The sequence below is a fragment of the Parambassis ranga genome, chromosome 21 (assembly GCF_900634625.1).
Source record: "Parambassis ranga chromosome 21, fParRan2.1, whole genome shotgun sequence".
Classification (NCBI taxonomy): Eukaryota; Metazoa; Chordata; class Actinopteri; family Ambassidae; genus Parambassis; species Parambassis ranga.
In genome coordinates, this window is record NC_041041.1 from 4,630,286 (window position 1) to 4,658,062 (window position 27,777).

Consider the following 27,777-nt stretch of genomic DNA (forward strand, 5'->3'; position numbering starts at 1 on the left):
ATGGGCTAAATCTGACTTTTATAGCATTTTTTCACTGTCCTCTTATTTATTGAATCAATACCGTTAGATGGACTGCTCACCATGAATCACATGGGCCCTGCAGACTTTCATGATCAAATGGTGGTAACACATGTCCCTGTCTTCATTTTCATCTTCACCCTAACTCTGTGTATGTTTGTGTGTGTTCCATAAGGCATGTTTTTATAAACATAATCTGCATGGCACCACTTCACTCAATATGCATTTTATATTTAAGCACCCTATGTATGAGTGTAACTGTCCAAGAAAAACTGAAAAAAAACCACAAATACACATTTGATACTTTAGATTTATTATGTTATAATACATCGAATGGTGACTTTTTCTCTCTGTTTAGTCCCAATAATTGTCAGTTTAAAAAAAAATGTATTTAAAAAAAATCTCTTTTCTTGGATAGATTTTGTCTTTAGCTGCATAGATTAGAAGTATTAAATACAATAGTATGTATGTCCTTATGTGTGCCACTAACTTCCTTGTGTTTGCGCTCCTGCTTCAGTGGAGGTACAGGGAGCAGTATGAACGCGCCAAGGACAAGTTCACACCTGTCCTGGAGACCCCTGAGTATGAGGCCCACAAGCGCAGCAAGAAGATCAGTGATGTAAGTGATTTGTCTTATAGTTTTACTGTTAGACTACTGTTAGTTTTGAATTTCTCCTGACTATGAGATGATCTTTTTTCCCCTCAGATCATCTACAGGATGGAGTACAACAAGACCAAGGCTAAGGGATACACCTTGCCTTATGACACTCCTTACCAGCAGCACATGAAGAAGGTCAAGGAGATCACAAGCAATGTAAGTCACACACACAACCATTTTGTTTTTTTCACAAAGGCACAAAAACCAATGTATAAATCATGGTGTGTTCTCTTTTATTCTCAGCTGAAGTACAAAGAGGTGTATGAGAAGAGCAAGGCCCAGATCAACATGGACCCTGAAGCTCATGACATCCGTGCTGCCAAGGAGGCCTACAAGAACATCAGCAATGTAAGTGGAAGTATCAGCAAATGTCACGTTATATTAATATAGATTTGATAGTCAAATTCAAAATACTGACCATAATTTGATTTTTTTTTAGCTTGACTACAAGAAGAAGTATGAAGCAACCAAGAACAAGTGGATCTGGACAGCAGACAGACCTGACTTTGTCAATGCTGCCAAAAACTCATTGCAGCAGAGTGATGTGAGTTTGTGCTTCTTCTTTAAATATTTTAGGTTTATTTTTAAACTAGAATTCATTTATGTAAATTTGTATATTTGTCTCCCATTCTTTGACCCACAGATTGAGTACAAGTACGACAAAGAGATGATGAAAGGCTGTGTGATTCCTGTAGTTGATGACAAGCTCACCGTCCTGTGCATGAAAAACGCTGAAATGGCCAGTGATGTGAGTTCCCCCTTTCCTTCTTAACAATTCAAATAAAAGATGTGACAATGATACTTCACAATTTGTGATGTTTTACACACATTTTTTTACTAATTTGTTATTCCTTTAATTTCCTTCAGGTGAAATACAAACAGAAGTACGAAAAGGAGAAGGGCCACTATGTGCCTGTTATGGACACTCCACAGATCCTCCATGCCAAGTCCGTGCGTACTCTGGTATCAGAGGTAAGAACTGCACCAAAGAAATCAGTCAACTGTTGTACGCACCAGAAGAAACCTTTCAGAATAAACAGTTTTTAAATTATTTTCTTCCTTAGAGCAAATACAAGGAGGCCAGTAAGAAGGACATGCAGTCTGGCTCCTTCACCACCCTGTCCGAGACTCGTGACACTGCCCACAGCAAGGAGATCAACAAGCTTGTCAGCGGGGTACAGTTCTCTCATGTGTTGTAGAAAATCATCCTCTAATCTGTGATTTTTTTGTGTGCAGCTGACCGTCACATCCTGTTGTCTCCTCATAGAAACTGTATAAAGCCAAGTTTGAGAAGGAAAAGGGCAAGTCAGTGTACAACCACATGATTGTGCCACCTGATGTTCAGCATGCCATGGATGTGGCCAAGAATCAGAGCAACGTGAGTCACTTTTACAAAGTCTGCACCTCCGCAGCATTACTGTACCGGCTGCATGTACAGTGTATGTATCAGCTTTTCTGCCTCAAATCCACAGGTTAAGTACAAGAAGGATGCCAAAGCCAACCTGCACTACACTACTGTAGTCGACCGTCCCGACATCAGGAAGGCTACACAGGCTGCTAAACTCATCAGTGAGGTAACAAAGCATTTTCTTTCTTTTCAACAAACATACGAAGGACTCAGTGCTTAAGTTCAAGTTTTAATTTAAATACCACAGAAGATAAATGAGTTTTTTCATAGTGTACACAGTCCCTTGATTGTTGTTTGTCTTCTTTTTGTCAGGTTGGTTACCGTGAAAAGGCCCGTGAAGCAGCCAGCCGTGGAGGTTCTCTGGTCTACCGCCCAGACATCGCCTTGGCAACTGAGGTCTCCAAGCTGACCAGCCAGGTACGCCAAAAAAAGAGTGAACCATCTGTCTGCGGACACCCTGAGCTAGTCAGGTTTCAGCTGGTTCCCTTAAATTTTTGTTTTCTAAGCAGCTTTTCTCCTGTTTACCTGTTTATTTACTCTATCTGTGAGTTGCAGCCAGTGAAAAAGACCAGCTGCCCGGGGCTGCCTGGGGTTCATTGTCAAAGCAGCTTCCACAAATGTATTTTTGCAGAGTAGTATTGCTGTGTTAGATGCTTAGCAGCAGTCCTGTCGGCCTAATGGTAGAACTAGCAGCTCTTTCATAGTGCTTTCTCTGCCACCCTGCATTAAAATCCATTACTTAATCTGCCATTGTAACCCAATGAAAGCCATGTTTAACTGCTCCTATCATTGTAAATGCCTCACTCCATCCTATACTTCTCCTCTTCCTCCATCCTCCTGTGCTTTACTTCCTTTCCTGATCTCTTTCCTCTCCTCTCTACATCCATAATGTCTTTGTCTGCCTTGACTCATCCATCCATCTCACTGCGCTTTGTAGGTGGAGGGAAAGCCCTCCCTCCATGGAGCATCTTCCTTTGATACCCCCCAGATGCGCCACATTAAGAAAATGAGTGCCATAACTAGTGATGTAAGGAGGTCTAAGCCCTGAAACTGAAGGGCTACATGTCTGTGTGCTCTGTCTGTCTTTCTGTTCTGTTGGTTATACTAAGCTTTAAACTCCAGTCATAATGAAATCATGTGCACCCTCTGCTTTTTCTCCTTCCCTGCTGAGCATAGATAACTGCATTTCTGCATTAGTTGCACCGGTGCCTCTACTGTATTTGTATTTTGATCATTTTACTCTACGTCTCTCAGTCAGCGTGTCTGTTTCTGAATGTTAAATATAAGGGAATGACATCAAAATGAACAAGCTGTTGCACTAAACATGTGTATATCCAGTGGTCAACTATGCATTATTTCAATCTGAACACCAGAGGGCAGTGCAGGGCCACTTCATTTTTAACCTTACAAATGAAAATGGAAATATTATCACTACTAGATTTACACATGTTTCTTCTGTTTTATCTCCTGATTCTCATTAAAAGAATTCATCCCCACTACAATTACCACTATCAAACTGTACGAAGTACTGTACTGTATGAAGCCCATCACTGCACTCAGTTTGGATCATAGAATGCTGTATCTGGCTTTATTCACACAAAGATGCATCTTGTTTGATTGAAAAACACATAATGAGCATACCTAGATGAATTTAAACAACATTTTGGAAGTACTTCTGAGTGTATTCTGTGAGCCAGGAGCAAAATAGTCACAGGTTTTTAACAGATAAAGTCACAGACTAGCAGATATTCAATCAATGAGATGCATTCCAAGGTGGAGATCCAAATATGATGTGCAGACCACCTCAAATAACTCAGGTACAACCAGTATGAACAGGGCCAAAGGGTGTGTCCTCAGCTGGCCAGTTTGGTTTGACTGGGAAAAACCAAATAACAAGATTTTTATTAGAATAACTGAACTTTATCAGTGTTAAGTAAAGTCTTGAATGCATTTAAAATGACCAAACTGCAGATGTTAACACACCCTTCTGAGATCTCTTGAACTAATGAGCATTATGACTGCTGAATGAAAATGAGAAATATACTGATGCATGAAAAATCCTGTTCAAGAGATAGAAAACTGTTGGTCTTAGATAAAAGGGATATAATCTTAGGTTGTGTTTTAATACATGCAGCATGTTCAAAACGAGGAATCTGAACTACTAATCGCTGTGTACACACTATCAAAAACATTGTGTTGTTCTTGTTTCCACTGTGATGGTGTCTCATAAGCCACTGCTCAGACTAACTTCTACCTGTATCCTGCCTCACTAGGTGAAGTACAAGGAGAAGTTTGATAAGGAGGTGAAAGGAAAGAGACCCCAATTTGACCTGAAGGAGAGTAAGATGTACAAGACTTTCAAGGACGCCAATACATTGGCCAGTGAGGTAAGTGCTCACACATCAGTCCACACATTGTCCCACAACAAAAATTCCCTGCATACTACTGAATTATTTAATTTTGTCATTTACTGGTGCTTGTTAAAGAGTATGTGTGACTTTGCCACTGCTTTTCTTCTGCAGGGAAGTCTTTTGCACCTTTGTGAAATCATATTATGCATGTATGATGCAACATATGATGCATTCAAGGACCCCTTGGAAAGTCTTTCCTAAGATCACATATATGTTAGTTGTATAAAACTGCATTTGCACTGTTTTCTGGCACACAGGTGAAGTACAAGGGTGACCTGAAGAAGATGCACAAACCTGTGACCGACATGGCCGAGTCTCTGTCCATGCAGCACAACCTGAGCACCAGCAAACTGTCCAGCAGCGTAAGATATCATCAGCCTTTAACCCTCTCACACTCCCACCCAGGAAGCTGCTGTGAGTTCAGCTTCAGTGCGCCCCCCCCGTGGTTCACTGAAAGGTGCCTGAACTCAGCGTTTCCATCACTCTCACTAAACCTATTCTATCTAGTGTAGTCAACCATTGACCATCTCATGGATTTATACAGCACTAAGCTTCATTATCAATTCTTTGACACCTCATCTGGTAGTGACCCTTACCCTTCTCACCCCTGACCTTCCTACACTATCACCTCCTCTAACCTCTCCTTAACTTTTTGTTCTTCAAACCTAGTCCCTTAATAATCTCTTAATAAAATCGCCTAACCCAAAACTGCCCCATTTTTACACACATGTAGATCATGTTTCATATGATTTTTAACTCCCACCTTTTAATATTCACTCAAACGCAATATTTTTATGTACTGAGAGTAAACTCCAGACCCATAGTTTTCTCACTTTGCTGTACTGAGCTGCCTTACTTTACTGGGAATTCCCCATAGTACTGCTACAAGAAGAAATTTGAGGAGAGTAAGGGTCACTACCACATGATTCCTGACACACCAGAACAGCTCCATCTCAAGGAGGCCTCTGAACTTCAGAGCAACGTAAGTGGTGTAGACTGTGGGGGCATGCACACACTGCTGTGCTGATTTACAACCACTCAGATACTGTGTGTGTGCAACATCTCTGCTCAAATGAATGAAAACCAGAGCATGATAAGAGTAGACAGCTGACATGATGATGATCGTGTGCCGCCGTTCCAGGTGAAATACAAGGAGAAGTACGAGAGGGAGAAGGGCAAACCCATGCTGGACTTTGAGACACCCACATATGTGACAGCTAAGGAGGCCCAGCACATGCAGAGCCAGGTAAACACCTCTGTCCTCTGTGTATAATACATGTTCCATTGCAGGCTGCTCTGTAAATCTAAAGACTATCAAGGGGATCCTTATTTTGAGTATTAACCTGCATTGTATTGCCTCTTGTATATTGATAAGCTTGTTGGATGGAAATTTAGAAAAAAAACATTTTACAGTGCCTCTTGATGTGTTTTTTTTTACAATATCTTGTTAATTTGGAAGTCTAATAATTCTAAAACGGTGCTGCAAATGAGTAGAAGGCAGTGTAAAATGTGTTCAAATGAACTCACCCAGCAACTTGCACATTGTTTTCTAATACTGTGACATCTTCCTCTCTGTGGTTAAATATCAGTTAATGTGTTTTATACATTATACACAGACCTCCTATACTCCACACATGCATTCATATTCTCACATTTTAAAGACTGTATTCAGTGTCTTTGTGTGGATGGTAGTTGCATTGTGAATCTGCTGCATTGCTTGCATGTGTTTGTCTGAGCTCTGTCTTATTTCTGTGGCCAATAGAAAGACTATAAGAAGGACTTTGAGGAGAACATGAAGGGGAAAAACCTCTCAGGCTTGGAGGTCACCCCTGCCATGATTCATGTCAGGCACGCCACCAAAATAGCCAGTGAGGTAACTAAAGGACCATTTATCCCCGACAATCTCCTCGTATTTACCTCACCCATGCCTTTATAATCATACTAAGACGACATCACATGTAGAGTCCCTCTTCCTTTTTGTGTTTCCTTTTCTCTTTGCCTTTTCATCGACCCAACTATGAAGTTTAGATTTTTTTTTCTTTGCATGTTTCACCACACAAGGCTAAACTGATGTAACATTCATGTACCCTCCATCCAGTGTGTGTTCTGCAGTAAAGTAGTTCTTGTGACACTGTGAACTCCTCATTTCACATCCACCTTTCACCTAGTAACAGACACCCTTACATAGACTGCATGTGTCGCATGTGATCATTTGAATGACTTTCTTCTTATCATGTTGTTTTCAAGCTCTATTTGATAAAATGTTGTGTATATATTTAGGATTCTGGCCAAAATCACCAATGCCTCCACTTTTTTTTTCTGTGACAAAGTTATAAATTGAACCTTTAATGAAATAAAAATAGACATAACATTCTTATTTTTCCTTGGGAGGCTTGATGACTTTGAGCTGAAGCTAAGCAGAACCTGTCTGTCTGTATGTATGTATGCCTTGGCCTGGCCTGCCTGTGTGCCCTTCTCTGCAGTCTCTATTTTCTTCTTCCGTCCTGTAGAGAGAGTACAGGAAGGATCTAGAGGAGGGTGTGAAGGGTAAAGGGCTAACTGTACTGGAGGAAACTCCGGAGCTTTTGAGAGCAAGGAATGCCACTCAAATCCTGTGTGAGGTACGACTGACTGACTGACTGAGGGCATCACGCTCCGCCCGAGTGACTTCCCACAATGAATCCTTTCCCCTCTTAACTAAGCTTCATCACAGCACTAAAAGGTTGCCTGCTGGGTGTGACTCTTTGCGTTGTCCCTGCTTCTTGACATTACTAATTTTCCAGCACTCTCCTTTTCCTGATGTTTATCAAATGTTGTGATTTAATTTTCCAATGTTTTCCTGACAATCCCTTCATAAAAATTAAACCTCTAATATACTCAGAATATATCTTATTTTTTAATAAAACTCTATTTGAGTTTACTAAGATGTAATCTGGGTGCTAAGGAGGTGGATTTTAAAATGTATCACTGCAAAGAATAACTATTTTGTAATTTGCTGCCCCTAACTTCAGATTATATTTTCCAGTTTTGAGTGGAACTTCACACGCAATCTGCTTTTCAACCACCACCACCACACTCCCTAATTTCCTCTAATTTCTTCTCTGGTTTTTGCAGCCCTCCTCTGTATGAATGAGTAGAAATCCTGTTATTCCCACATTACAGGTTGTATGTAACAATTCTTAATGTTTATAGAGAGAGTACAAGAAGGCACTGGAGCAAGAGATCAAGGGCAAGGGAATGCTGGCTTTGGCTACAGACACCCCAGACTTCATGAGAGCCAGGAACGCCACCGACATCCTCAGCCAGGTCTGAATCTTATAATGTTGTTATGAGTGGCTCCGTGTCCTTAGCTGCACTTTATCACCATCTATGTGCACGTCATGTTTTTTCCTTTTCAGACTAAGTACAAGCAGATCGCTGAGATGGACCGGGCCAGCTACACCACTGTCATCGACACCCCAGACATCATCCATGCTCAGCAGATGAGAAATATTGTCAGCCAGGTAAACTAATGCATTTATAATAAACACTCTCTGGAACTTTGCATACCCATTAACACATTTTTAACTACATTTATTTGAGATTCCTTCTCATTATATCTGTCTCATCCAAACAGAAAAAGTACAAGGAAGAGGCTGAGAAGACCATGTCTCATTATGTACCAGTCCTGGACACTCCGGAGATGCAGAGAGTCCGTGAGAACCAGAAGAACTTCAGCACGGTAAGTACCAGAGGATGAATGATGCTGAATTGGTTGCTTGTTATTGATCCCACAATGTGAAGTCAGAGGTTCCTCCAGCGTCTATGTATGACTCTTTCATTGCTGTGATCTATCACACTTTTTTTGAGGTTTTAGTGTCAGTTTCGGTGTTCGAATCAGGACAGGATGTTTGATGCTAATCCTGAGCTTTAAACAATGTTTTTTTTTGCAGGTTTTCTTTTGGCTTTTGATGTTTTTTTTATCTTAACTGCACTTCTTGTTTGTCTCCTTGTAGCTTCAATACCAGGTTGACCTTAAAAACATAAAAGGCAAAGTGTCTACTGTAAAGGATACTCCTGAAATGCTCCGTGTTAAAGAGAACACAAAGAATTTCAGCTTGGTATCTACGCCTAAATATATATTTTAATCTTCCTAATAACACACTTTTTTTTTTTTTTACATTTTCCTTTGGTTTAAATTTTTGGTGTGTCTTTCCTCATTTTAACTCACACTGACATGCAGCCCTCATTTCTTAGGAGTAAAAAGTATTTCTTTAATGCAAACTTTTAATTCACGCAACTAACCTGAAAATAGGTTCAGTAGTGTAACATTTCTACCCGTTAGTGCAGAGCTTGTGTGTTGTTAGATGCTTTATCCGACGCTTTTTTTTACTTGTTTGTCTTATTTTATATGTTTTTGTGTGTGTTCCTAAATAGTATCATAGTCATGACTTTACCCTAAAACAAATGGTTGATGCTTTTATTCCTGGTCCGTGTAAAGATTCAGTACAAAGAGGATTTGGGAGGAGGAACATCTTTGCCTGAGACGCCTGAGATGGAGAGAGTTAAACGTAACCAGCGGAACATTAGCATGGTACTCCACAGAGTGACCCTGCCCCTCCTCATCTCCTCCTCAGTCCTCCTCCCTCCATATTCCCTCTTTCTTAGTTTTCTCAGAATAAAACCAGAGCTGACATCACACATAACCTCTCCCAATGACCATTTTCAATTCAATGTTAAATCTTAAAATTCATTTTTAATTCAACTTTAAAACCCATTTTCATTTGTATTAAGCCACTAAAAGCCCCCATTTTTTATTTTATTGGTGATGGAAACCAAAGCTTTAAATACATATGGCCAAAAGTATGTGGACATATCCAGCGTTCTGTAGTATATCTCAGAAACAGCTCAAATCTGGCATAAAGATTCACACTTCATCCAATATATCCAACATTTACATGCTAATCATGACACAATTTCACACAAATGTCAGGATGGCATCCAAAAAGGCACGGACAACTTTATTTTAAAAATCTAAAAAACATAAAGACTACAATACAAATTTAAGTAGGCAGAACATGATTGACTGGTATTGATCATGCCACAACAATCAATAAAATTTGCAGGCACAGCACTGGGTCTATGTCCTATGTCTGTCAATGTTTACAGAACCATGACCTCAGACCTCACCCAGTATGTTTTGAATGACCCAGAACAGTGACTGTGAGCCAGGCTTCACCGCCCAGCAGGAGCAAATCCCTGGAAGCAGAGATGAGGCAGCACATTTGAATTGTTTTAGTATCAGCATACTTTTTTGGCCATTTAGAGTTCATTGATCATGAATCCACCTTAAAATACCTTGAATCATATCCTTGATGGCTCCCATGATAATTAATTGCATCTGAACTAAATGACCCAACATTACTTTACAACATACTTACAGCCCACATGCCCGCCTACCTCTAAGAGTCATAACTGTTGTTACTCTGTTGTTATCAATAGATGAGTGTGTCTATGTCTGCAGTACATACTGTGCTTTTGTTTGTCTTACTCTGTACCTGTGCACCTTATGCAATGGGCAGATACAGTACAAGGAGTCTGTGGGTCAAGGCACAGCCATACCAGATCTCCCTGAGGTGAAGCGGGTCCGAGAAACCCAGAAGAATATCAGCCTGGTAGAGGAGAAGGACTGCAGTGACCCTTATAATCATTCCCCAAAAATCTGACCTGATGTCCCACTTAACTAAACAATCATTCCTGTTTTTGGTGCTGGTTCTACCTCCTCCTCCATCCTAATCCGTTCCATGAATCATTCCCAGATTTGGTCCTGAAGTTATTTTCCACATTTTACTTCCCCTTTTTTTTCTAATTTCCCTGAATTGTTTTATTTCTTTTTCCATTTTTGCCATTTCCTTCCCTCCTGAATGGAAACTAATCTGCGTTTGCGTGTAAATATTTGACTTTTTTTTTGTGCTGTCTCATTCAAAGCATCAATACAAAGAAGGAGTGGGACAAGGCACGTCAGTATCAGAGACCCCAGAGATGGAGAGAGTTAAACGCAATCAGCGTAATGTTAGCACGGTACATTCCACTGCAGTGACCCTCCGTCCTCCTGTGCTGTACATTCACTCTTCATTATTCTGTCATCATAATTCTCCTGAATCCTTCATCATATCTTCAGATCTTATCACATCAAACCACGCAGATATAACACCAGTAAACCCTGTGGGGTAAACATAACCTGCTTCTTCATTTCTCAGGGCAAAAAAAAAAAGTGTGTGTCCGACTCCATATTTCACGTCTGCTGTGGATTTTTGGTGCTGTGCTGTCTGTCTCTGTCCGTGTGTAACTGTCCGTTATTGATCTGCTGTTATTTCTCTGCATGAAACCCAAACTTTTTGTCGGGTAGATAAAATACAAGGACTCTCTGGGTCGAGGCACGGCCATACCGGATCTCCCTGAGGTGAAGCGGGTCAAAGAAACCCAGAAGCACATCAGCTCGGTACAAAACCGAACCCAACGTGTGCAGCTAACTGTTGAGCGTGAACAGTAGTGCCCATCAGTAATCACACGCCCGTCCCTCTGCTTCCTCCCCTCCCTCCTGCTCTCATTCCACATTATCATCATCTCAACCATCTCCATCCAAGGCGCAGACTTGTTTTCTGAGCTCCACTTCGACACACCCTAATGCAGCTTTAATTTCCACCCATGCTTTTTTTCTTTCTTTAATCATCCACCATCCAGCTGAGTGGCACCCTCCTCTCTGGCCTGTGGAGACAGTATTTCCTAACCTGCAGCACAGCTTCCTCCACATAATGACGCAGTTAATTCCTTCTTTACAGCAAACTACAACTAAATCTCCCGCTCAGTTTGTGTCCACATGTTTTTTTTTTTTTGTTCCTATCACAGATATCCTGGATGTTCAAGCTACCGGGATAAATCACTCTATAGGACCGGTTTCTCAGACTCTGCTTTAATATATTTTAAAAGAAAAAAACTAATCACAAACTAAACACAATTCTGATATCCATTCATCTCAGACAAGATGTTGTTCTTTGTTCAAGTCTATGAAAGCAGTCCTATAGGTGTGTGAGGTGTGTGTGTGAGAGTCTTCAGAGTGTCTGACTGGCTCCTTTGGGTCACTGTGCTTCTGTCCTGTAGGTGTTGTATAAAGACAGTTCAGCCAAGGGAACTCCTGTGGTGTTCACTCCAGAGATGGAGCGAGTCAAAAGGAACCAAGAGAACATTAGCTCGGTACCTTCAGAACCGCTACAAGAACATCTTCTACTCAAGAAATGTTCTTTCTACCCATTGTTAACCCTTTTCTAACCGACTTGTCCCCTGGCTCTGGTTAATCGTATTAATTCTACCAAATGCGCTCTCTTTTTTATTTTTATTTTCTCTATATGTGTTTAATGCCACTAGCTGTGGTTTGTACACCATCACTGCTAACCTCTCCTCCCTTTGTTCAAACTACTCCACTCCATCTTGTTGCCCTGCTGTTCTCCCACTCAAGGTTGGACCTTTATTTAATTCTTAGGCCTTCCTGCTAATTCATCTGTCTGAAATCCCAGTAATGCTCCAGCTGTGTGTCCTTGTAGCATTAAGTCTTTCTGCCACACCCTTTGTGCTATGGATGCTAACGGCTACTTAATACTGGCTTCAAATGAATGAAATATGATTTCAGAGGCTCACCATGTGTCCCTCTACCATCCAGGTGCTGTACTCCGACAGCTTCCGTAAGCAGGTCCAGGGCAAGGCCGCCTTCGTTCTGGACACACCTGAGATGAGGCGCGTCAGGGAGACCCAGCGCATCATTTCTGGAGTAAGATTCTGTTGGTTCACTGCTATCTAGTAGTTGTAGGGACAGGGTAGTTAAGGCAGAGCAGATCTAACCATGCTCCTATGTTTAGCAAGCCTAAGGCAGAGCACATCTAACCATGCTCTTATGTTTAGAAAGCCTAAGGCAGAGCACATCTAACCATGCTCTTATGTTTAGAAAGCCTAAGGCAGAGCACATCTAACCATGTTCCTATGTTTAGAAAGCCTAAGGCAGAGCACATCTAACCATGCTCCCATGTTTAGAAAGCCTAAGGCAGGGAGCATTACCACTGGAAGCATGGCTCTGTTTTAAGGCCTTACAACATTTCCATGTGCTTGTGTATAAAACCTAAAGCAGGGAGAGCACACCCTTCCATGTGGATGAGAGGACATCTTTTTGCCCTTCCATGTTTATACTTAAAAAAAGACCTCATTGCCTTTCTATACATGGAAAGCCTAAGGCAGGAACAGCAATGTGTCACAGGGATGATAGTCAGAGTCAAAAATCAAGACTCAAGTAATTTTGAGACGGAAATAACCACTCAGGCACTCTGTAGAGGCCTTAATCACTTTTTGGCAGGTGGAAAATGCAGCTTAATAACAGGTACAGATGGGCAGGTTGGATTATAATCTGTACATGTATATACATGTACATATATGTATATTTTATACCTTTTAAGAAAACAAATAATGTTTTTTCAGCTTTCAGTTGTAGTAACACTGTCGGTCATTCTCTAGGTAAGATACCACGAGGACTTTGAGAAGAGCAAGGGCAGCTTCACTCCCACCACCTCTGACCCGGTGACTGACCGCGTGAAGAAGAACATGCAGGACTTCAGCGATATCAGCTACCGCGGCATCCAGAGGCGCGTGGTGGAGATGGAGAGGAGACGCGCCTTGGAGCATGATCAGGAGACCATCACTGGTACGGCTCCCGAGCATCCACACAGATGATCTGTGTCCTAAATTGTTGTTGCAAGTAAAATAGATTTTACTGTTAATTATTAACTGACTGAACTTTTTTTTTTTTACCACCTTCAGATCTGCGCGTGTGGCGCACAAACCCCGGCTCTGTGTTTGACTACGACCCTGCTGAGGATAACATCCAATCCAGGAGTCTGCACATGATGTCAGGTGAGACTCAACTTAAAGGATCACGTCACACATGTTTTAGTCGTGTTTTGGATAAATATGAACTCTCTTACCTGACAGTGCAAGCTCAGCGTCGCAGCAAGGAGCAATCCCGCTCCACCAGCGCCCTGAGCAATGTGGTTGACGAGAAGTCTGAAGTGTCCCAGGAGGCCGACCATCACACGTCCCTCTACAGCAATGGCTTTATGGCCTCCTCAATAGGTAATCATCCCGACACTAACAGGTACAGTAGATTGAGTCGCGTTATCAGTGATTAAACTACACGTTTACATCGTCTGCAGGCTACCACCAAGCTAAGACCGTGGAAGTGCAGCAGAGGTCATCCTCAGTGGCCACCCAGCAGACCACCGTCTCCTCCATCCCCTCACAACCTTCTACCACCGGTGTAAGTAACAGATTAATTAATGGCCAAAAATCAATCAACCAAAGTAGAGTCCTCTTCATGTTCATTCACATCCGTTATCACCTCTCTGACTCCTTTATCTTTAACAGAAAACTGTGCGTGCCATGTATGACTACACTGCCGCCGACAGCGACGAGGTCTCCTTCAAGGACGGAGACGTCATCGTCAACGTGCAGTCCATCGACGAGGGCTGGATGTACGGCACAGTGCAGCGCACCGGCAAGACCGGCATGCTGCCAGCCAACTACGTGGAAGCAATTTAAAGACAAAGCCCGCCCATCATCCCTCCAGAGTGGGCGCGACACATCCACAGGGCTGATTTGGTCTTCCTGTGATTACAGCCGTGGCTGAGTGCAATGTGTAGCTTGTAGTTCCTTGTAGCTCTGTAAGGGTATTTGATTGTGTTGTTCTTCTTGGTAAGTCTGTTCAGATTCATACGCTGCTGCTGCTGCTGCCCCCGTTTCCTGTGGATGTGACATAAGCTTCATGACATGTGACACAATCAGCATCTCCGATTATACAATGTTATAGATGAGATTATTATAGATTATTTAAACTGTTCTAAGGCACCATCTCCAACCTGGTCCATTATTTTGTACATTTCAAAATTTAATATTCATTATTTAATATAACATTTTTGAACATATGTTCTCCTAAAAACAACAAGATCAAGTAGCTCCTGTTGTCTGTAATGGAGATTAAAAACATGATAATGATTAAGTTAAATGGAGTCAGTTACCATCTACCTCCTCCATGACTGAACCACTCTTGAGTTCTGAGACAAGCCTCAGTCTTCCCTCCTTTATATAATGAAGGCTGGCCACTAGTAGAATGTGTGTTTTGTTTCTTCGGATTATTTAGGTCCTGGCAAAGGTGCATCCTCTACCTTTAATCAGTAGCCAATAAAGCACACCGACCTCCTGCAGCACTCCGCCTCCTCCTCCTCATTCTGGGTTTCCTGTTGTTTCCCTCTGCGGAATGGGTTTCACATCGTCTGTTGTGATTTCTTACGTCTGATGTTTCTCAGACTTTTGTTGAAACTTTCTTTCTCTAAAATTTAATCTGACTATTATTCACAGGATTTGGAGTTTAATCTGACTTTTCAGATTTTTTTTTTTTTTTACAATTTTAAATTTAGACTATTTGTCAGAGTTCTGGTATTGATGTTAAAAACAGAATACTTATCTTTTTTACCCTTAAATTTTAAACAGTTGCCTTAAAAATTCAAACTTACTAAAACTGACTTTCAAGAATTAAAAGCATCAGATTAAAGCCAGAAATATGGTGGGGGAAAGTCTCCCACAACCTGTTTACAGAGGCCTTAAGTAAATAAAAACATTTGGTAAAGATGGGGTATCTTTACCAAATCAACAGATAAAACACATTATTAATAAAGCGTGTGTAACAGAAAAGACAACTTAAAAAAAAATCTGATAAAACAGCTTAAAACAAACTGAATGATGGAAGGAAAACTGAGAGAAAACAAGGTATTTTTCTGTCTTTTTATTTAAAGGACAATTACTCGGCTTTTTTGTGCAACTGTTCTAGATCACATTGATCATCTCCAAAACAATAAAAAAAAAACATCTTTAATCAAAGTGCACGTGAAAACAGACAGAAGTAATAAAATTAATGATAAAAAAATTGAAAGAACACTCCTTGCATGCCGCTGTGTGTGTAAGGTTTACTGGTAAAATATTCTCATAAGGCAGCCTTCTGGGAAAGAGATCAAGAATCAATAAAAAAGATTTATTAATGATGTGATCAGCCGCAGCCTGTCAACACTTCATATTACTTCATTATTTGTCCATCAGTTCCTCTGCAGGCATCACCATAGTGATTTCCTCACAGCTGATCTGAGTCTTCCTATCTGATACCAGTGATGGACTGCTGCTGAGATTTGGCTCATATATTTTTTGAGAAAGCTTCTCTGCTGTTTGTAAAACATCACAGACAGATTTAAGGCTCTTTAGCTTGACATGATACTGATACTGCAGTTTTCTTCATTCACTTTGGAGAAATGTGGCTTGTGTGTGTTGTGTCGAGTCCACCGTTCACATTTGAGTCAGCTGGCCCCCTGCTGCAGTGTGAGCAAGCCGGACCGCTGATGATACTGATGATCCTTGGCCTCCGCGAGCTTGGCCGACAGATCCGCCGGCTTCTCGAAGAAGTTCACCAGCGCCTGTTCGGTCAGCAGCGACGCCAGGATCTGAGCGTAGCTGACCGTCCACTCGCTCTCTGCTGTCGACGAGCTCCCCGCGGTGCCTTCGGTGGTCACCTCCTGGCCGGAGCTCTGTCCACGGTGACTGGCCTCGCCGATCTGCAGCACAAGGCTGGTCACCGTGGCGATGGCCTGGAAGAGGTCGTTCTCCTCCGGGTCACTGTGGAACATGCTGTAGAGGCTTTTACAGAACTGGATGAACTCCCGCTGTGGAAGGAGGGGTGGACAGGGTTCATTGTTTGTCCTTCATCAGTGATCTAACAGACTGCTAGTTTTTGGTACCTGGTTCATGAGCGGCAGAGGCTTCTCCACATCCTTCTCTTTCTCTTTGACCAGATCCTGAAGCATCTGCTTCAGCTGCTCCTGGTAATCTTTCACTTCACCTTCCTCACCTGGAACACCTTCAGAGTCAGACTTTCATCAAGCAGACACACACAAAAAAACCTCTCAAATTGAATCTGTGTGTAAATCTGAACTGACTTGACGGCAGGTTAACATAGAGAGGTCTGTTTGTGGACACCAGCGGGCTCTTCATCAGAGCGGGGTCATCCTCGCTCTCTGTCAGAGCTGCAGACAAACACAAAGTTAATGGAACAGTTTCAGCCTCTTAACAGCAGTTTGAATAAATGAACAACCTGGAGGGATGTGCAGGCGGTACAGCAGCCGTATCTTCTCATTCAGTTCTTCACTGTACAAAGTGTCTGAAAAACATGAGGACACACTGTTGACCTTCAGCTCTTCTCTGCATTTAAACACTCCTCCTCCTCTTCCTCTTGTTCCTCTTCCTCCTCTTACCCAGCCAGCTGGCAAACTCCCGGAAGGTGACCAGGCTATCGTGGTCCTGGTCCAGCAGGGTGAAGGTGCGGTTTGCCAGTGTGTCTGTGTAATGTATGGTGCCGCCGGGCCACGGGGACAGCAGCCCGTACAGGCTTTTGAACTGGGGACGGTCCAGCCGATACTGCCGCTCCACGAAGGCGTGGCCGGAGTCGCCGCATCGCCACGCGGCGGCCTCTGCTGCTGCTGCGGAGCTGCTGTCGCCCCAGTACAGACTGATGAAGTGCTCTGTCTGAGAGGGGAGACGTGATGATGACTATGTCCTTCCACACACTGAGGATCATTTAAAGGAGGAAGAAAGATATACCTTAAAGAGATCGAATGCTTCAGACAGGTTCTCAGGAGAGATGGAGACGTCTGGAGCCACCAGCCTCAGCTGCACAGACCCACACAGAGCAAAGATGACTGACAGGAGTTATATATTCGTTTTTAAAGACTCTGTGGCTCTATTTCTCTCTAACATATACACACAGTGTGTAGACACACAGTTATGTGCTAAAATACTTCCTATAACTAGGGGTCATTGAGTTGTTAACTGTAAAAATCACATGTTTTACCTCCTACCAACAGGGTAAACCACCAACAATCCAGAATGCATGATTATGTAGTGCCATGGCTGTGCAGTCAAAAAATGTGGTTATAATGGAAGTCTATGGGACACAACACTTAAGGTAAGGGAGAAAAAATGAAAATGTGTTACTAATGTTTGACATGACCAAGACTGTGATAAAGGTTAAAAAAAATCCAGTCCACATTCACCTTTTCTATTAAAAATGAGCCAACCCCCCCACCCCCCACCCATTTATTGGTGCCACCCCTTATAAAATTGGTGATTAAAGGGTTAAAATCCTGGGGGGAAATTATTTTTGATCAGAACTAAAGTTAATTAAAAGGTCTATGCAAAAAAATATTTATCTGATATATTTTTAAAAACCGTTAAAGTTAGAGGACGTTTTTGTCCCTAGCAACATGAAAGGGTTGTGTTTGCGAACGTTGCACAAGGGTTGAATGTTAAAAAAATCTCACAGTGTTTTCTTTGATGGTGTCTTCATGCGCCTGCAGTACTTGGATTCTGTGTCGACAGCGAAGCTTCTCAATCTGCCGCACTGTCAGATCTCCAAAATTCTGACAACAAGAAAACATGGATAACACCCAAATCAGACAAAACAAATCGTGCAATGTTGCTTTTAAAATGTGACCTGAGGGCTTCAAATAGCACCGTGGGTGTGGCTCTGTTACCTGATAGGACTCATTGATGAGGTCAGTGATGTTTGTGTGTCCTACAGCAGGAATATCAGCGTCGCTGCTGCTGGTTTCCTCTGCAGCAGGCGGGGAGGACGGAACCCCAGGCGACCCCTGGCTTCCAACCTGGTCCAGAAAACTGCAGAGAGCAGAACAGAAGGTTCACATTCTGACATTCATGCATATAGAAGTGTCTTCTCTCCGATAAGATGTGCTACAGTCAGAGAAAGGATGATTTTCTACCTGGTGAGAATCATGAGCGCCTGTCCATCATCCGTGCTGGCTGACAGCTGAGCAGCGTTGGCCTCCAGCACAGCCAGGCCGAGCTGGAAGATGGCTTTGATTCCGTGAAAGAAGAAGCAGTCGACCACACAGACGGCACTGTGGAAGGGCAGCACGCTGAGGAAGAGGGTGAGGAACCAGGAGAGGGACACGGAGGAGAGGGTGGAGAGGTCCGGGACTCGTTCAGCCAGCTCCGGCAAGCGCTCCCTGATCAGCTGCTCGAACACTGACTGGTCCACCTGAGCTCCTGCAAGGCAAGAAATACAAGAACACTTAGGTTCAACAGTTTGCAAAATGTAGCTCTAATTTGCTTTGACTGGTTTTCAAACTTTTGACCACTAGATGGCAGCAGTGTTGGATGTCCGGATAAACTCATTGTTTGTTGGTAAGAGTTAGGGAAATTGTTGATGCTATTTGAAAAATAAATAGAAAATCTATTTATCCTTAAGTGTCAAATCTAAGCTGCAAATACACAATCATAACATCACAGCACAATAATTGTTGCTTCATGCATGAAAGACGCCTACAAACATCTGCACATTACACACAGGAGGAAATTGTTTCAAGCACCTTGCAAGTCAGGAATACACAGCTTGACAAATACAGGAAATAAGCTCTAGTTTTGGAGGCCAAAAATAAGCTTATGGGGTTTGTGTGTGTGTTTGTGTGTGTGTGTGAATAAACAGGTCTCCTACCTATGACCCTGCGGTTGAAGTAGTCGGGCAGCATCCTCTCACAAACAGCCACCAGCAGCCAGAAGGCTTCTTCTTCTTTAGCATAGAGCAGCAGCACTGATGCCAGGATGTTCATGGACTGCACAAGAAGAAGAGTCACACAAAGGTCAGAGGTCACCGCAGCGTGATTAGTGCTGCACTCATGTCTCCATTTTTACCTGGCAGTATCCGATCTTTGGGTTGCGGTGAGCGTAGGCGGTGAGGACGCGGCGCAGCGCAGCGATGCCGGTGGGGTTCTGGAAAGCGGGGTGGTCCGGCAGGGAGCGGTGTAGGTCCCGCTCAATCTCCTCTGTGGCCAGATTGCTGTGACCCATCGACTTCTGCACCAGCCCGGTGTAGTAGCCCGGATGGGACTCCAGCTCGGAGGACGCGTCTGCAGAAATCAGAGGGAGAGACGCAGATGAGCAGCTGCTGTTACCAGAAAACAGCTCGCACTCTGAAAACGTGCGTTTGGTCAACAAATATGGACGCCATGAGGAAGCAGAGCAGAGAGTAAACACCATGTGGAGACTGACTGTGTGAGGACAATGGATCAAATGGTAATAATCATTTCTTTAGCACAGAGCTCAGGCATGTCATTCTTTCTAACAAACTCAGGTTCAGCTGTCTGGGCAGGTACCGGTGATCACTTTCAGTTTTTGTCTCTACAACCTGTTCCTCTCGGTGGCAGATGGCGACACCAGGAAGTGAGACTGAGTGGAGGAACCGAGCACAAAGCAAGACCCGACAGAGGCGGCCGCTCTGCCTGAAAAGGCTGCGGTGGAGGAGGCGGAGTAGATGGAGCAATGAGGATGTGAAGCCACACACACTCAGTCCTGCTGTCTGTCTGTCTGTCTGAGGACCCTCACAGCCTCAGCTCCTCACTGGTGCATCAGTTATAATCACAGAATCTAATCCCTGTTTATTTCACACCACAATCTCATGATTACAAAAGGATGAAGCATTCCTTTCTGACCGTGAAAGCCTTTTTAGCTTTGACCTGTTGTACTTTGCTCTTACCTGACAGATTCATCCACAGCTCCCCTCGCAGCGACTCCGGTATCCCCATGGCAACCAGCCTTTGGATCTTCTCTGTGCGAAACATGTGGACGCCGCGGCCGAACTCGGAGAAATGATTCTCCCACAGCCGCTCCTTCACCTCCTCCATGCTCTGACGTGATAAAGTTTAAAGGATAATGACTTTTTGTCTTCTTTTTTTCTTCAATCAATCAGATAATCGATCACTGAGAAGCTTGACTCTACCTTGTTGCTGTTTGTTCCTGGTTGGTTCTGGTGGAAGGCCGTCATGAGAGCCTCGCTGTTGACTGTGTTACGCAGAACCTGCTCCTCCAGCTCCTCTTCATCAGAGTATCCAGTGTCGTAGTAGAAGGTGTAGTATGGCGTTGGCGAGCTCTGAGGAAAAAGGGGTGAGACGACGAAGATGTTTTAACATGATCACATTTCCTGGCATCTGAATGGTAAAACCTGGCTCACCAGACTCCTCTTGCTGTCCTTCCTGCCGCGGAACATGGACTGTTTCCACTGCAGAGATCGCAGTCTGGAGTTCAGGCTCTCCACCAGCTCGTCTCTGTCCTGCAGCTCGATAAGCTGGAAGGCCTTTTTGGTCCGGATGCTCACGATGACCGGGTTGGGTAGCGGGCTGGTGCTCTCTGCTTTCTCTATGGACAAGATCTGATGACATAAGAACAGAAGACTGGGGTTATTGGGAGAATACAGCACTCTGGTTATTAGTATGTGTACAAACCAGTCCATGATACCTGCTCAAATCAATATAAATCAATTCATTTGGCTACTCAATGCATCATAGAGCCTCACAGAGTGGTCATATAATGTATATAACATATATATTTAACATGTTAAAGCCAGTGTGCTTCCAGTTCTGCTGGGAGTGCGCAGGGATAAGAGAGACAATGGAGGTTAAAGAGAATCATGAGCAGCAGAGTGGGTGGAAGTGATTAGACATTTCTAAAGACAATGCCTCAATAGAGAACACAGGAAACAGAAGATTAGGCCACAGTGAAAGGAAGACTGTATGCATGACTCCTCACAGCTGGCCCATAATCTGCTGCTTAAACCCAACACACAGGGGCCACCAGCAATGCTGGAATAAAACAAAAAAAATGGGTATTACTGTGAGCAAATATTAGCTTACAGGATGTGTCTGGAAGATAGTATAATAATCCTGAGATTACATATGAATGCAGGAAGTATGCTTTTAAAAAGCACGGATTTGTCCTTTAACAAAAACAAACACAGTTCCACTGCTGGCAGATTTACTCTTAACACACAGCACACACTCCACATGTTACATTTTAACCTGCAGCAGGCAGAATCACTGCTGTTATCAAGACCGTGACGGACCACAGAATCCCCAATCCCCCTCCATGTTCACACACGTCCCACATGACCTCATGATTTATGGATTTTTGCATAACCTTAAGATGTAACTGATTAAGTGCATTGTCACCCAGATTTCTGTGCATTGTTTTATGTAATCTTAATCCCAGATGCACCACTAACTTTTCTGGTAATCTGTAATAATCCCATAATGCCTCTTGATATCATAAGGATGTGAGCTAGCCTTCCGCCCTCCTGCTTTAACTCCATCTTTGTGTCTGGTACCTCTGACAGCGGTATGAGGAGGATGCAGCTGCCCTCCTCCCGGCTGCAGAAACACAGGTAGCTGTCGGTGGTGTACAGAGTCCCGGCTGTGTGGCAGCGGGCGTGCGGCGTCCACACTGAGCAGGGAGCCACCTCGTAGAGCTTCTCACCCCGGGGGAGCCGAAACAGAGCCAGGACGTACTCCCTGAGCGCCTGTTCCTCCAGGATCCTGCAGGAGGAGACGATGGGACGGGATTACACACAGTGAGGAAGAGGAACGATTTATACGTCCACTTATAGAGGAAGAGGTGAGCTCTGAAGTGTATTAGTGGAGTTCATTGATAGTTATTAAAGGAAGTGTTTTTATATCTTTCCTCTCTGTGCTGTACAGTCTTTATTTGTGATTTCTGGTTTCAGTGTGTCACATATGGATTTCCTGTTTATTTTCTACATTCTGGACTTTCTGGGGTTTTGACGTTCTTTTTTTAAAATTTCTTCTTCCCCCTTTCAGTTTTGATCTTACACCTTATGTGCACTGAGAACTGAGCCCCGTCTTCTATAAATACAAGTTAAAAAAAATACAGAAGCAGCTGCTGCTCTGGGTTGCGGGACGCTACCATGTCACACATCTGTAGGGTGCCGCAATTTGGTCAGTTTACTCTTTGACTTCCTGTTCTGAGGTTTGAGGTTTGTATAGAAGAGACAGAAATAAGCAACCCAGTACATGACAGCGCACATCAGTGAATCAATAACGTCTCAGCAATCTGATGTGTGTGCTAGAAAATACCACTTCTGTGTTAACCGGTAAATTAAAATTGTGCAAAAATAAAGCATTTGTGTTAATACGATTCTGTAAAAAACAAAATATTCTGCTCTCAAGTGCACAACTAAGAAGCCATGACTGACTCACGTGGAGCAAGCTGTCACTTGGCAAAAAATCAGCAAGTTTTTGGCTGATGTGCAGCTTTCAACAGTTGACAGTGCAGAATACAGTGGGGCTGTAAAAATGCTAATAACTGTATGAGCTCTTTGGAAATATGTTTCTGTTGTCTCCTCAGCAGGTGAGACTGCCGCAGACCTTTTTGTGATGCGTGTGGGCTGCTGCAGCACCCGGTCCAGCTCCAGGCCTTCGCTGTCCAGCAGCCGTCTGAGAGCAATGTCAGCCAGCTGACCTATGACCCCGAAGGCTTCGTCCAGGCTCAGGAACATGGAGAACTCCCTTTGACGGTGTCGCGTGCTCACCCGGATCGCCTCCGTCATCAGGCCGGTGGAGACCCGCTCCAACCGTGTCACCTCCGCCCAGGGGATCACAAATTTGACTGAGGAAGAGTAAAGAAGAGAAAACATGTGAGCGATTAGCTGTTTCTAAGAAGATTTAAAGCATCAAAGTAAACGTTCAAAGACTCCCTCAATACTCAGAACCCTCACTTTGGAGTACAGACCTTCCTTCCCCAGCAGGAAGGAGTAGAAGGCCATGTGGTTGATGCTGAGGTAGAGGAAGCCCTGCCGAGGCACCCGGCCCTTCCAGCAGCAGCAGGAGTAGAACGTCACCAGTTTCTCTGAGGACGGCAGACCAAAGTGCAGCTCGAACTTCAGCAGCGCCTCCCTGAACTTCCCGGGATCCTCCTCCTGAGCGGCCTGGCGACCCCGGACCTCCTCCGCAATGAGGCCCTGCACATCAAGAAAACATTAGGCGCTGCTGTTGGATCCTTCACCTCGACTCCATCAGGCAAGTTCTGACCTTAACTTTTCCCTTGACAAAGCTGGCAACATCCTCCTTGTTCTCAAACACAGACAGAGAGTGGAGCAGGTTGTGGACCAGCCAGTCCCAGTGCTTGTTCACCTCCTCTATGACGGCTCCTGATGCACGGCAACACAAAAACAAGGAGGGACGTTAAAGAGCCATGAAAGTGACTCGGCTGAGGGCGCAGTGAAGAAAGACATGGCTCACCGCTGGCGACGACCCAGCTGATCTGGGAGCCGGGAACCTGGAGGAGGATACGGAAGGGTGTGACCCTGGCATTGGAGTCCAGCACTGTGTCTAGCGCCCCCACCAGGAGACCTGCACAGGTGAATCGGTTAAAATTAGGCAACAAATATACTGAGGAGGCTTTAAAACATTAATTAGATTATCTGTAACATAATTATGTGTCATGTGATTTTTACTTCATCACAGATGCAGCAGTATGTCACTGCTAATATCACACTAATAATATTTAACTATTTATTCTGTGGGACATGCAGTTTTAACCACAAACAGCATCAGTGTAGCACCATTCAGTTTTATTTCTGATATTTGTTCATGCAAGGCAGAGGTCAGTGGCAAGATAAATGCACTTAAAGCTACAGAGTGGAACTCATCTCCCCCTTCTGGCAATGAGAATTATTACACAAACACTGTTGCTACCAATGTAGCTATCACATTTAAATTGATTCCTGGAACTGACGATTTTTGTTCTTTGCTGGTCTTTAAACTATGCATGACTCGAACCCTCATGTCTTTATTTAGCTGGTTGCTGTAACACACAGGTGCATCATGAGATCCGCTGTTGTTTTTCAGCTTTTTACTCTCCACCTCTGCAGCTAGCCGCAAAACAAACACACCCATTAGAATCTTTACTTCAGTTCTTCCTGAAGCTCCACCATACTGCTAAAACTTACTCTGTTTCTATGGCAACTGCTTTTCCAGAGTGGGAATGTCATCACAGACACCAGATCTAAAGCACTTCTGCTTATGTGTTTGATTTTATTGATTTCTTTGGTGTTTATTGCATCATTTTTAGGTTTTATTTCCATCTCTTCAGTGTTTCCTTACACCTCAAACTTGACATTATTTCCATTATGCCGTTAATATTTGATGGGCTGATTTTTAAGAGGTTAATAGATGTATTTTTCTTCTCTCATCACATTAGATTTGAGCATCGACTGCTGAAAAACACAAAGACAACATGGAGCCAAAGGGAGAAGATAGAGGAGGTACTTCAGACACAGCCAGCACGTCCAAGAGCACACAAAGAGCCTCATCTGAGGGACCTCCACATGTGGAGGGACCTCCACATGTTGTCAGGCAGGTAATAAACTCCGGTCTCTGCCACAACAACTGAAAATCAGTTTGAAATCCAGCAGGACTTCTGTTCAGAGTCCCACACACCACATCTGCAATCAGCTCCACAGCTGCCGAGGAGGCTGAAATGGTCCCCGAAGCACAGATAAAGCTGAATGACTTGGATCATTGAAACAGAGTAAGAACACTTCTGAGGCTCTCGTGGGGTCCTTAAAAAGGCTGCTGTCATCATGGGTTCATGTTCCAAAGCTAATCTGCATCACACTTTTCCAATAACAGCTCTTACTGCTTTCATTCTATACTCCCTCTATGCACAAACACAACAATGTTCTGACTTTAAAACCGCCACAGTGTCTGCAGAACAACAACAACGTCACATTCAGCTTTAAAAGGTTCAAATTCTAAAGTTGAGGAGTGGATTTTTTTGTTGTAGTTCAACACATCTCAGACCAGAGGAAAGGTATAGCTTTAGGAATGTTAAGTGAAGAGTTGATCTTTACTTTAATCTGCTGAAGTATGTGGACATTTCTAAGACGTCCTTATCAGGCAGATCAGTCCGCATTACCTCAGATAAATACAATGCTGCATTTCAAAGTTATGACTGGACAAGATCAGGGCGGTCGGCCTTCTCTGGTGTTTATACACACACACACAAATAAAATCTATACATGGAAGGAAGAGGAAGAGGCATCTCACATGGAGGAGGTGGAGGACACGTGAGTCTATAAAACCTGCTGTGAAACAAACAGAGCTGAAGGGTTCCCTGTCTGAGTCAGTGATAGAAATGTTTTATTTTACACTAATCACGCTCAGCACCGAGTATCCTCCGTCACGTGCAGTTACATTAACACACACAGACCCGCTCTGGATCTCGTCCAAATGTAAACCACGAGCTGACCTGCCTGAAGCCGAAAAGCCTGCAGCCTGGCAACACAAACCATCCGTCTGTCGCCACAAACCCAGGCGAGGCTTTACTCAAACTCTCCACAAAAAGAATCGCTCGCCCGCCTCCCACTGTGGGAGAATACACAGGTCTGCATTCACATCAGCGGCGCTGGGATGTCCGTCTGCTCTTGAACGCATCAGTTTTTTATGCTTTATTATTAACTTAAAGTTTAAAGATGGAGCATGGAGAGAAGAGAAACAAAAACAAACACTGGTATGAGGGCACTGATCGGCTGCAGCTGTTTAGTGGCCCAGCCCTGCTCAGAAATCCTGCAGTAATGTGTCACCGTGCACTGATAAGAGCGTAAATTTAACCACGCATGAAGTTCAATCTGACCTATAAAGCAGCTGCTGTGTGTCACTTTCTCTCTGCCTGTGTGGCAAAGTGAAGGTTGTTTAATTAGTTAAAGTTAAACTACTTGACAACAGGACTTGACCCTTTAACCCGCCTGCTATGGGAACAGCAGAAACAAACACACAGACACACACACAACCTCAGCCAGGAAGTCCAGAGACCAGTTTCTCCACATGCAGAGGAGGAAGAGAGATGAACTGTTTTCATGTAATTTATCATAAAAAATGATCACTTCCAGTGTGTCCAGACACAAAACACAGAGAGGAAACCAGACGGAGGAAGCAGTCAGACCGAAGCGTGTGCAGTGATCACAGAGCCTGCTCTGAGCAGGGACACGGCGATAGCAGCAGGACAAGCCCACAGCGGCACAGCCGTGTTATTCTCAGACAGGAAATTACAGTGAGAGGTCGCTTTTTCCAGACAAAGTACAGATTCAGACCGGCTTCTGTTTAGGGGATTTTTTTTTCTTCATACAAAACAAGAGACTGGCCTCTGTGTGTCTGAACAATGGGCCTGAAAAAGACTCCTCCTGAGTGTCTAAGCCAGATATTAGACTCATTAATATAAGATATTATAGCTTATACATGTTGTTATTATGTATGAACACCAGGTCAGAATAAATGACATTCACAAACAGAGCGATGTGGCACTTTTTGGGAAGCTAGAAGCAAAGATTTACTTTAAAAAATATATTTAAATAACAACAAAAGACAAACCCAATATAATAATTAGATGGATGGAACTCTAATTTTAGTGATGAGACCTGTATTTTATAAGAAAATGAGTTTATTCCATGTTTTCTGGTTGAGTTTGAAGACAGAAAACTTGCTTAAAGGTGCAGTTCACCCCTAATATTCACTCCATTCCATTTAATACCAGTCATGTAGATTTCTGCCTTCTCTTCATTATAATGTAAGTAAATAGTATTTAGCTTTTTGTGTCAGAATGTCTCATGTACTGCAGGAAAATCCACACTTTATGTGATAAACATCTGATCTGGGGGCTGGAATGTCCCAAACAACAGGTTTGAGGGTTAACTTCTGGGCATCCGTTGCCATAGTAACACACACAGCCTGAAGGTGTTCCTGTGAACCCCGTGATTTCACATTACTTCCACGCTGAGCCCCTTTGTTTACTGTGGGCCTGCCTGTGGGTCCTGTGTTTGTGGTTTTCCTGAAACCGCTGGAAGTGGATGTTCCTGTTTACCTGTCTCTTACCTGCCTCTCTGCCTTGTTGTGGGTTTTTACCTGTGATCTTGCTCGTCGCCTCTCCGTGGCCTCTCCTCCTCTGCAGGAGGAAGAAGTCGTTGCTCCTTTCGGTTACCCAGAGCTTTAAAGCGTTTTTCACCAGAACTTCCTCCGGGTTCAGCCACATTTCTTTTCCAGCAGGGAGGGACCCGGAGGAGAAGCCCTCCGCCCCGCTCTGTACTGCCGCGGCGGGGTTAAAACTTTCTCTGGCCGCGTCCTCCGGCTCCGGATCAGCCTGATCGCTCCTACAGCGGCGGGTTTTCGGGTTTGTCCATGATTCTCCTGCGCTCCCAACAGCTGCAGGGTCCGACTTCCTCGCCTCACGTCTGCTCTCTCACGCCCGAGTTGCAGCAGCTGTACACACCAAACAAAGATCGTCTATGTGAAAAGATGTCTCACTCA

At 43.6% G+C, this 27,777-nt stretch overlaps 2 protein-coding genes across 18 annotated transcripts in view; one reads left to right on the top strand and one right to left on the bottom strand.

Moving 5' to 3' along the window:
• Positions 1–14,775, top strand: part of neb (nebulin) — a 48,202-nt gene extending 33,427 nt beyond the window's left edge. For 6 of the 16 annotated variants that reach the window (XM_028394542.1, XM_028394540.1, XM_028394553.1 and 3 more), the window contains 31 exons: positions 536–637; positions 725–832; positions 920–1,024; positions 1,116–1,220; positions 1,320–1,424; positions 1,544–1,648; positions 1,741–1,851; positions 1,944–2,054; positions 2,149–2,250; positions 2,397–2,501; positions 3,022–3,111; positions 4,358–4,471; positions 4,753–4,857; positions 5,637–5,741; positions 6,258–6,368; positions 7,006–7,116; positions 7,688–7,801; positions 7,894–7,998; positions 8,112–8,216; positions 8,491–8,595; positions 8,976–9,068; positions 10,057–10,149; positions 10,463–10,555; positions 10,884–10,976; positions 11,636–11,728; positions 12,192–12,299; positions 13,034–13,220; positions 13,337–13,429; positions 13,508–13,648; positions 13,729–13,832; positions 13,940–14,775. In XM_028394542.1, the coding sequence (XP_028250343.1) occupies positions 536–637; positions 725–832; positions 920–1,024; positions 1,116–1,220; positions 1,320–1,424; positions 1,544–1,648; positions 1,741–1,851; positions 1,944–2,054; positions 2,149–2,250; positions 2,397–2,501; positions 3,022–3,111; positions 4,358–4,471; positions 4,753–4,857; positions 5,637–5,741; positions 6,258–6,368; positions 7,006–7,116; positions 7,688–7,801; positions 7,894–7,998; positions 8,112–8,216; positions 8,491–8,595; positions 8,976–9,068; positions 10,057–10,149; positions 10,463–10,555; positions 10,884–10,976; positions 11,636–11,728; positions 12,192–12,299; positions 13,034–13,220; positions 13,337–13,429; positions 13,508–13,648; positions 13,729–13,832; positions 13,940–14,113 (3,396 nt within the window). In that variant the 3' untranslated portion in view covers positions 14,114–14,775. Of the gene's footprint in view, positions 1–535; positions 638–724; positions 833–919; positions 1,025–1,115; positions 1,221–1,319; positions 1,425–1,543; positions 1,649–1,740; positions 1,852–1,943; positions 2,055–2,148; positions 2,251–2,396; positions 2,502–3,021; positions 3,112–4,357; positions 4,472–4,752; positions 4,858–5,372; positions 5,478–5,636; positions 5,742–6,257; positions 6,369–7,005; positions 7,117–7,687; positions 7,802–7,893; positions 7,999–8,111; positions 8,217–8,490; positions 8,596–8,975; positions 9,069–10,056; positions 10,150–10,462; positions 10,556–10,883; positions 10,977–11,635; positions 11,729–12,191; positions 12,300–13,033; positions 13,221–13,336; positions 13,430–13,507; positions 13,649–13,728; positions 13,833–13,939 lie in introns of all 16 variants that reach the window. The other 10 variants (XM_028394545.1, XM_028394543.1, XM_028394556.1 and 7 more) reach the window with 9 other exon arrangements.
• A 602-nt stretch (positions 14,776–15,377) lies between these two features.
• tbc1d8 (TBC1 domain family member 8) lies at positions 15,378–27,730 on the bottom strand. Of its 2 annotated transcripts, none has more exons than XM_028394562.1 (20): positions 27,376–27,730; positions 23,716–23,826; positions 23,506–23,624; positions 23,207–23,435; positions 22,843–23,083; positions 21,786–21,993; positions 20,637–20,834; positions 20,406–20,555; positions 20,163–20,313; positions 19,322–19,536; positions 19,125–19,242; positions 18,391–18,676; positions 18,145–18,286; positions 17,932–18,030; positions 17,213–17,281; positions 16,867–17,137; positions 16,707–16,772; positions 16,552–16,638; positions 16,354–16,463; positions 15,378–16,278 (listed from the first exon to the last, which is right to left on the bottom strand). In XM_028394562.1, the coding sequence occupies exons 1-20, from the start codon at positions 27,500–27,502 to the stop codon at positions 15,916–15,918; spliced, it is 3,360 nt and encodes a 1,119-aa protein (XP_028250363.1). In that variant the 5' UTR covers positions 27,503–27,730; the 3' UTR covers positions 15,378–15,915. The 2 variants fall into 2 exon arrangements, with proteins under 2 accessions (XP_028250363.1, XP_028250362.1); XM_028394561.1 differs by having other exon boundaries at positions 16,354–16,472.
• Positions 27,731–27,777: the final 47 nt, after the last annotated feature.